At 61.2% G+C, this 9,319-nt stretch overlaps 1 protein-coding gene across 8 annotated transcripts in view; it reads left to right on the top strand.

Annotated features, from left to right (window-relative positions):
- CAMSAP3 (calmodulin regulated spectrin associated protein family member 3) overlaps window positions 1-8,249 on the top strand; it is a 23,143-nt gene extending 14,894 nt beyond the window's left edge. For 7 of the 8 annotated variants that reach the window (XM_017500150.2, XM_017500145.2, XM_017500147.1 and 4 more), the window contains 12 exons: window positions 438-577; window positions 652-745; window positions 824-878; window positions 1,031-1,104; window positions 1,440-1,509; window positions 1,610-3,080; window positions 5,038-5,177; window positions 5,273-5,583; window positions 6,669-6,768; window positions 7,295-7,407; window positions 7,502-7,620; window positions 7,706-8,249. In XM_017500150.2, the coding sequence (XP_017355639.1) occupies window positions 438-577; window positions 652-745; window positions 824-878; window positions 1,031-1,104; window positions 1,440-1,509; window positions 1,610-3,080; window positions 5,038-5,177; window positions 5,273-5,583; window positions 6,669-6,768; window positions 7,295-7,407; window positions 7,502-7,620; window positions 7,706-8,011 (2,993 nt within the window). In that variant the 3' untranslated portion in view covers window positions 8,012-8,249. The remainder of the gene's footprint in view (window positions 1-437; window positions 578-651; window positions 746-823; window positions 879-1,030; window positions 1,105-1,439; window positions 1,510-1,609; window positions 3,081-5,037; window positions 5,178-5,272; window positions 5,584-6,668; window positions 6,769-7,294; window positions 7,408-7,501; window positions 7,621-7,705) is intronic. The other variant, XM_037728372.1, reaches the window with a different exon arrangement.
- Window positions 8,250-9,319: the final 1,070 nt, after the last annotated feature.

The following is a 9,319-nucleotide window of genomic DNA, read 5'->3' as shown; positions in this document are numbered from 1 at the left end:
CAAAAAAAAAAAAAAAAAAAAAAAAAAAAAAAAAATTTAGCTGGGCATGGTGGTGGGCACCTGTAATCCAGTTACTTGGGAGGCTGAGGCAGAGAAGTGCTTGAACCCAGGAGGTGGAGGTGGCAGTGAGTTGAGATTGTGCCACTGTACTCCAGCCTGGGCAACAAGAGTGAAACACGGTCTCCGGTGGCTCATGCCTGTAATCCTAGCACTTTGGGAGGCTGAGATGGACGAATCATGAGGTCAGGGGTTCAAGACCAACCTGACCAATATGGTGAAACTCCATCTATAAAAATAAAGAATTCGCCTCTCAAAGGGCACCTGGTAGAAGCTTGGCTCACAGGAGGTCTTCTGTGTGGGGGAATGCTGGTCCCTGGCTTCCATGGGGCCCCCGTCCTCCTCATAGAGTTGGGGACCCACTCCTCCCGTTCCCTCAGAGGTGTGCCTGAAGGACCCCATGTCTGTGGCGGACAGCCTGTACAACCTCCAGCTGGTGCAGGACTTCTGCGCCTCCCGCCTTCCTCGTGGCTGTCCCCTGTCCCTCGAGGACTTGCTGTACGTCCCCCCGCCGCTCAAGGTAAGGCCAGCCCAGGCATCTGGGGCTGGGGGTCCCCAGGGGTCCCGCCCACTGACCCAGCCTCCCACCTCCAGGTCAACTTGGTGGTGCTGCTGGCTGAGTTGTTCATGTGTTTTGAGGTGCTCAAGCCTGACTTTGTGCAAGTGAAGGACTTGCCGGATGGTCATGGTGAGGCCCTGGGGGCAGGCCGGGTGAGGGGTGAGTGGGAGAGCCAAACCCCACCTGACCCTCTTCTTTGTACTGCAGCCGCCTCCCCCCGGGGCACGGAGGCCTCCCCCCCTCAGAACAACAGTGGCAGCAGGTATGGTCCCTGCACCAGACGAGTCTCTGGCATCATGGGTGGGGGGCTCCTGGTCCGCCCTGCTGGGCACTGGGTTGCAGCTGGGTGATGCCACTGTCTCCACCCCGGGGAGAGGCAGAGGTCCTGTGGCTGAAGTACATTTCTCGGTACAGTTCTCCTGTCTTCAACTTCCGCCACCCACTCCTGTCACCTGGCGGCCCACAGTCCCCACTCCGAGGATCCACAGGTGAGGAGGGGAGGTGGCTTGTCACGGGGGAACCTCCCACCCACAGACTGCCCCAGTGGGCCTCATGTTGTCTCCTCCTGGGCCTTCCAGTAGCCCCTGCATCAGGACCCCCTTGGGCATCCCAAGGTGACCCCCAGAATGGCTTCCCCAGAGGTCCCACAACACCCTGTAGTGACAGTAAATGGTCCCAGCTATCTTGTTTCTGGAAATCTCTGGTCTCACTAGACACATAATGAACCATCAGTGACTCACCCAATGACCTTGTAGAGTTTGTCCCCAGATGCTGGCCGACCCCACGCAGGGTCCCTGTAATGACTACTCACCACCTCCCCCAGGCTCCCTGAAGTCTTCCCCGTCCATGTCCCATATGGAGGCCCTGGGCAAGGCCTGGAACCGGCAGCTCAGGTGAGCATACCTCACAGGCCAGGGTGTGGGGTGGAGCATGCTGGGCCCCGGTGGGGCCGAGGCTGGTCCCAGGGGCTGACCCCTCCCTTTGGCCGCCCAGCCGTCCCCTCTCTCAGGCCGTGTCATTCAGCACCCCCTTTGGCCTGGACAGCGATGTGGATGTCGTCATGGGAGACCCTGTACTTCTCCGCTCTGTGAGCTCGGACAGCCTGGGCCCCCCACGTCCCGCGCCAGCCAGGACCCCAGCCAACCCCCCCCCGGAGCCTGGTGACCTGCCCACCATCGAGGAGGCTCTGCAGATCATCCACAGTGCCGAGCCCCGGCTGCTCCCAGATGGGGCGGCTGACGGCAGCTTCTACCTCCACTCCCCTGAGGGCCCCTCCAAGCCATCCCTGGCCTCCCCGTACCTGCCTGAGGGGACCTCCAAACCACTGTCCGACAAGCCCACCAAAGCACTGGTGTACATGCCACACCCCGAGACCCCCTCAAAACCATCTCCCTGTCTGGTGGGGGAGGCAACGAAACCGTCGGCCCCATCCGAGGGGTCCCCGAAGGCCGTGGCTTCGTCCCCAGCAGCCACCAACTCTGAGGTGAAAATGACCAGCTTTGCAGAACGCAAGAAACAGCTGGTGAAGGCAGAGGCTGAGGCTGGAGCAGGGTCTCCCACGTCCACTCCGGCCCCGCCGGAGGCCCTGAGTTCAGAGATGAGTGAGCTTGGTGCCCGGCTGGAGGAGAAACGCAGAGCCATTGAGGCTCAGAAGCGACGGATTGAGGCCATCTTCGCCAAGCACCGCCAGCGGCTAGGCAAAAGCGCCTTCCTGCAGGTGCAGCCAAGGGAGGCTTCTGGGGAGGCGGAGGCCGAGGCTGACCCAGGCCCAGTCCCTGGTGGGGAGCGGCCGGCGGGCGAGGGCCAGGGTGAGCCAACTTCACGGCCCAAGGCAGTGACCTTCTCGCCAGACCTGGGTCCGCTGCCCCCCGAGGGGCTGGGGGAATACAATCGAGCGGTCAGCAAGCTGAGTGCCGCTTTGAGCTCGCTGCAGCGGGACATGCAGAGGCTCACGGACCAGCAGCAGCGGCTCCTGGCCCCGCCGGAGGCCCCTGGACCCGCCCCACCCCCTGCTGCATGGATCATCCCTGGCCCCACGACGACGGGGCCAAAAGCCTTGTCCCCCAGCCCCGCCCGGCGAGTCCCGGCCACTCGGCGCAGCCCTGGGCCCGGGCCCAGCCAGTCACCCCGAAGCCCGAAACACACCCGGCCGGCAGAGCTGCGGCTGGCGCCCCTTACCAGGGTGCTCACACCACCCCACGACGTAGACAGCCTCCCCCACCTGCGCAAGTTCTCCCCGAGCCAGGTGCCTGTGCAGACACGCTCCTCCATCCTCCTGGCAGAGGGGACGCCCCCCGAGGAGCCAGCCACCCGGCCCGGCCTCATCGAGATCCCGCTGGGCAGCCTGACAGATCCCGCTGCTGAGGAAGAGGGAGACGGGAGTCCCCCTGGTGCTGAGGATTCCTTGGAAGAGGAGGCGTCTTCAGAGGGGGAGCCCCGAGCAGGGCTGGGGTTCTTCTACAAGGTGAGTGCCTGAGCAGGCAGCTGGAGGGTCCTGGGCGGCGAGGTTGACAACTGTTGGGCAAATAGGACTTTACTAAAGATGGGCGGGTGGGTGGGCCTAGGGAGCCAGGTGTGAGTGGACAGAAGAGGTATAAGTGGCTAAGGCCTCCATGAGTGTGGGGAGAGGGGGAAAGGGACATTTATTTGCATGATGTGGGACCTGCCTCCATCCCAGGCCATGGGATGTGACCCGCTCTGTTGGGTAAAGACTTCCACAGGGGCTGTGGGGTGCAGCAGGCTGGGAGGTCCTCAGGTATGTCTGGGGGTGAGGGTTTTCCATTGGGGGCTGACCCAGTTGTGTCCCTCCCAGACAAGGTATAGGTGGCTGGACCAGAACAGATAGATGTAGGAAGTGGTGGACAAACAAGGAGGGGGCATGGATAGACGGATGGATGAGTGGCTGGTTACATGGGTGGGTGATGGATAGTCGGGCGGACAGGACTAGGATCTTCAGGTACCTCCTTGCTCATGCTCTCCTTCCCCCCATCACCCTCCTACCAGCCCCCTTTCCTGGCCCTACCCCACATCCACTATCTCCCCATTCTCATGCCCCCCCCCCCCCCCCCCCCCCCCCCCCCCCCCCCCCCCCCCCCCCCCCCCCCCCCCCCCCCCCCCCCCCCCCCCAGCTGGGGCCACCACCATGTCTCACCCGGATACCTAGGGTCACCTTCCGACTGGTCTCTGCTGCCCGCCTCCATCCCAGGCCATTTTCCACTGAGCAGTCAGGGACAGGGACTGCTCTCCTTACCCTTGCTTTTAAAATCAAAGTCGGGTGGGTGTGGTGGCTCACGCCTATAATCCCAGCACTTTGGGAGGCTGAGGCAGGTGGATCACGAGGTCAGGAGTTCGAAACCAGCCTGGCCAAGATGGTGAAACCCTGTCTGTCTTAAAGATTAAAAAATTAGCCAGGTGTTGGGGCAGGCACCTGTAATCCCAACTACTCAGGAGGCTGAGGCAGAGAATTGCTTAAACCCCAGAGGTGGAGGTTGCAATGAGCTGAGATCATGCCACTGCCCTCCAGACTGGGTGACAGAGAGAGACTGTCTCAAAATAAATGAATAAATAAAAATAAAATGAAGGTCCTTCCTGGGCCTTTGGGCTATGCTCACTTCTTTTTTGTGTGATGGAATCTCACTCTTGTCGCCCAGGCTGTAGTGCAATGGCGCGATCTGGGCTCACTGCAACCTCTATGTCCCGGGTTCAAGCAATTCTCCTGTCTCAGCCTCTCAAGTAGCTGGGGCTACAGGCATACACCACCACACCTGGCTCAATTTTTGTACTTTCACTAAAGATGGGGTTTCACCAGGTTGGCCAGGCTGGTCAGAAACCTGTGACCTCAAGTGATCCACCAGCCTTGTCCTCCCAAAGTGCTGCAATGCAGGTGTGAGCCACCACGCCCAGCCCGTGCTCACTTCTGACTTAGTCCTGTGCCACTGTCCTGTGTCCCAGCCACACTGGCCCCCCTGCACTTCCATGACACCCCCAGGTTTGCTCCGGCCTCAGGGCCGCGGCGGTAGCTGTCCTTTCTGCCTGGAACGCTCTACACACCCTGACACCTACCTAGTTAGGTTCTCATTCTACAGGGTGCTTCATCCAGGAAGCCTTCCTAGGTGTCTCCAGGCCAGGCCAGGGTCCTCCCGAAGTATAGTGCCTGTGCCCAACACGAGCTTTTGCTGGTGTTCACTGCTATCGGGTGCCTTTGTCTTCCCTGCTGGGTTCAGCACTGGGTGTGTGAGTAGCACCCACGTGTACCCTCTCCTTGGCATGGGGCTGTGTATACAGTAGGCACCAACTAAATGCCTTTAGAACAGTGATCAGAACAAAAGCACAGGTGGCTGGCAGGCAGGCTGGGTGGACAGAAGATGGGCCTCCAGCCATGCCGGAGAGGGGTGGCTGGCTGAACTCACATCTGTCCCCAGGATGAAGACAAGCCTGAGGATGAGATGGCTCAAAAGCGGGCCAGCCTGCTGGAGCGGCAGCAGCGGCGAGCAGAGGAGGCGCGGCGGCGCAAGCAGTGGCAGGAGGCGGAGAAGGAACAGCGGAGGGAGGAGGCCGCGAGGTGAGGCCGGCTCTGCCCTGGACGCCAGCTCCTGGGCCTATCTGCCACTGGGGACCCCATAAGCGGCTCTGATGCAGATTTTCTGTGATCTGCAGGCTGGCCCATGAGGAGGCCCCTGGCCCAGCCCCAGCCGTGTCCACAGTCCCTGCAGCCCCCATGGCTACCCCGGCCCCTGCTACCCGGGCTCCAGCCGAGGAGGAGGTGGGCCCCCGGCGGGGGGACTTCACGCGGCTGGAGTACGAGCGCCGGGCCCAGCTGAAGCTGATGGATGACCTTGATAAGGTGCTGCGGCCCCGGGCTGCGGGGTCCGGAGGCCCGGGTCGGGGCGGGCGGAGGGCGCCCCGGCCTCGCTCAGGTTGCTGTGACGACTCGGCCCTGGCGCGAAGCCCAGCACGCGGCCTGCTGGGTGAGGACCCTTGGGGGATGGGGCCTGCCCAGTGCCCTTTCCGGGGTTCGCTGGGTGAGGCTCCCATGGGAAAAGGGAAGAGCGGGAGATGTAAGCAGGGGTACCGGGCAGGGATGAGTATGTGGGGTGACAGGAGGCCTCAGGTGGGGTTGGATGCTGTCTCTTGGGTAAAGACTTACATAGGGCACTAGACCCAGTAGCTCACGCCTGTAATCCTAGCACTTTGGGAGGTGAGGTGGACAGATCAGTTGGGGTCAGGAGTCTGAGACCAGCCTGACCAACATGGCAAAACCCTATCTCTACTAAAAATACAAAAATTAGCCAGGCATGGTGGTGGGTGCCTGTAATCCCAGCTACTCAAGAGACTGAGGCAGGAGAATCGTTTGAACCCAGGAGGTGGAGGTTGCAGTGAGCCGACATTGCGCCACTGCCCTCCAGCCTGGGTGACAGAGCGAGACTCCATCTCCAAAAAGAAAAAAGGGATGTGGGGGTGCAGTGGGGTGAGGGGTCTTCTGTGGCTTAATGGATAAGAACCTTTGGGGGTACTGGGCATGGTAGTTACCCCTGTAATCCCAGCAATTTGGGAGGCTGAGGCAGGCGGATCACAAGGTGAAGAGATTGAGAGCATCCTGGCCAACATGGTGAAACCCCATCTCTACTAAAAATACAAAAGTTAGCCGGGCATGGTGGCATGCACCTGTAGACCCAGCTACAGGGGAGGCTGAGGTGGGAGAATCTCTTGAACCTGGGAGGCGGAGGTTGCAGTGAGCCGACACTGCGCCACTGCACTCCAGCCTGGGGACAGAGCAAGACTCCATCTCAAAAAAAACCACCAACAAAACCTTTGGGGGAATGTTTGGGGTGAGGTGTTGCCAGTAGGGGCTGACCCAGTGCTGCTCCCTACTGCCTGCCAGGCAGAGCACCCTTCCCCATAGGTGTGTGGGAGGTGAGATTCTAGGGGGTCTGCAGAGGCCTGAGGGTTTTGGGCAGGGCTGACTCCTGCAGCGTCCCCCCAAGCCTGCTGGACTGGGTGTTTGTGGAGGGCAAGAGCTTCTGGTGGCCACTGACCTGCACTCTCTCCCCAGGTTCTCGGCTGAGCAAAATCTATTCCCAGTCCACCCTGTCACTGTCCACTGTGGCCAACGAGGCCCCCAATAACCTCGGGGTGAAGAGGCCCATGTCTCGGTGAGTTCAGCATGCACGGGCAAGGGCTGAGTGCTGGGCGGCCTCCCATAGCCTGGGAGGGGTGCAGGCATCTGGGTGAACCTAGAGGGCTGTGTGGCTATGCCATGGAGAGATGGAGGGACGCGGTTGGGCACATGCACACGAGGGATACCGTACCTGGCAGACAGGACCCGAGCCTGTGCCTTGGTGCACCTGAGTGCAGGCTGTCCTGAGGGAGGAGGGCAGGGCACTGCGTGGACTTGGGAGGGTCTGCAGTCTGTACCGCCACCTCTTCAGTGTGGGGGCCCCACCTTTTTTCGTTTTTTTTTTTTTGAGGGAGTCTCGCTCTGTCACCCAGGCTGGAGTGCAGTGGCGCAATCTTGGCTTACTGCAACCTCTGCTTCCCAGGTGCCTTAGACTCCTAAAGTGCTGGGATTATAGGCATGAGCCATGATGCCCAGCCATGGCCCTTCCCCTGGCCCCTCTGCACGTTGGGAGCCTTCCCCACCTCTGACCCTACCTCCATCCCATCCTTCCCCCACTGCAGGGCTCCCTCCCCATCGGGCCTCATGTCCCCAAGCCGCCTGCCTGGGAGCCGTGAACGGGACTGGGAGAATGGCAGCAATGCCTCCTCCCCAGCGTCGGTGCCTGAGTACACAGGTAAGCAGGGGCTCTGGGTGCTGTGAGGAGCAACAGGTGCCCTCCTCCATGGCCCCTGCTCATTTCTGCTACCCCCCCCCACCTCACCCTTTAGGTCCACGGCTGTACAAGGAGCCTAGTGCCAAGTCCAACAAGTTCATCATCCACAACGCCCTGTCACACTGCTGCCTGGCAGGAAAGGTGAACGAACCGCAGAAGAACCGCATTCTGGAGGTGAGCTCACCTACACATGGGAGTTACGGGCTGGAGGGTGGGGGGTCCGGCTTGGCCGGCTGACCATGTCCGGCACACCCACTAGGAAATTGAGAAAAGCAAGGCCAACCACTTCCTGATCCTCTTTCGTGACTCGAGCTGCCAGTTCCGGGCGCTCTACACACTGTCAGGGGAGACGGAGGAGCTGTCGCGGCTGGCGGGCTACGGGCCCCGGACCGTCACACCCGCCATGGTGGAAGGCATCTACAAGTACAACTCGGACCGCAAGCGGTTCACCCAGATCCCCGCCAAGACCATGTCCATGAGCGTTGATGCCTTTACCATCCAGGGACACCTATGGCAGGGCAAGAAACCCACCACTCCCAAGAAGGGTGGCAGCACCCCCAAATAGCCCCACCCGGGGCTGGGCCCCGTGTGCTGCGGCCGCCGCCTCCCGGAGGACAGTGAGTGGGTAGTCCTGGGTCCTGTCTGTCCCCAGCTGTGTCTGGGTGGGGCTGGAGCCTCCACCCTCTGACTTTAGAGTCCAGTCCTGCTGTGGGGGCTGAGCTGGGAGGTTCAGGGACTCAGGGCTCAGCTCAGTCCCCTTGTCTGTCCTCCCCCACTTCTTGAATAAAATAATTTAAAGAGAAGTTGAGCCTTGTCCCCTCCAAGGCTGGCGGGGTCCCACACTCCCTGGGTGTGTTTCTGGTCTCCTGTTTGTCCTCAAACCAACTCATGTTTTCTACCCTTATAATCTAATGCAGCTGCTGCCACAGGGTCTGCAAGGGCCCTGCCTCCCTGCCATCACCCCCAGCCCCCACCCAGGGGTGTTTTGCAGGCCCCGCTTGCTGGATTCTGCATGGCAGTTGTTACTGACCCTCACCGGCGTTTGGTGTGGGGCCAACTTCTATGTCCACCTCTGGGCCAGCGATTCTGGGTTTCTCTTCTCTGACGATCCCGTTGCCCCTTGGCATGGCCTGGGCATCTCAGATGCAAGGCCCACCACACAACCCAGGCTGGCTCTGGCTGCCCAGCTGCTGCCCAGTCCCACACAGCTCGGCCCTCCCGCTTCACTCACTCCTCTCCAGCCCCGTCACCTCTCCACAAAGTCCAAGCCAACGGACAAAGCTTCCCCACGTCCCCAGCTGCCTCCTGCCGACACAGCACCCTGCGTGACCCGTTCCAAGCACAAATCTGATTATATCCCTTGATGCTTAAAACCCCTTAATAGCCTAGAGCCTGATAATGGCTTCCCAGGCTTAGGACTAAGGACCACGCCCTGGTGCTGGGCCGTGCAGGACGTCTGGCACCCGGCCCCCCTCCAGGCACAGAAGAGCCTTACTAATCACTTTCCAGAGCTGGGCCAGAGCCTGCCTGACTCCAAGGCTCGCTCTGACAGTGGGTGCCACCCCGGGAGGTGGCAGCTGCCTGGAGCCGCAAAAAGGGCTTTGAGAGGCAGGGGCTGGTGAGACATGGGCAGCCAGGGACCGGATCACCCTTCCATAGCCACAGAGGCTCAAGGAGGGTTCCGGGCAGGACTCACTCCAAGGCCCCAGGCAGCGGAGGGACTGGCTGCCCGAGTCCAGAACTGGCTCTGCTGGGTGGGGCTGAGTGGTGTCTGGCCTGGGGCCCAGCCACCCCACCTCCTGCAGCAGCCAATCCAGGCCCAGGGCCAGGCAATCCCTCAGGCACCTGGGCAGCAGGAAGGAGGCGCAGACCA

Source organism: Cebus imitator, unplaced genomic scaffold (genome assembly GCF_001604975.1).
Source record: "Cebus imitator isolate Cc_AM_T3 unplaced genomic scaffold, Cebus_imitator-1.0 Scaffold263, whole genome shotgun sequence".
Taxonomy (NCBI): Eukaryota; Metazoa; Chordata; class Mammalia; order Primates; family Cebidae; genus Cebus; species Cebus imitator.
The sequence above is the reverse complement of the archived record's forward strand: the minus strand, read 5'-3'. Positions and strand labels throughout refer to the sequence as shown.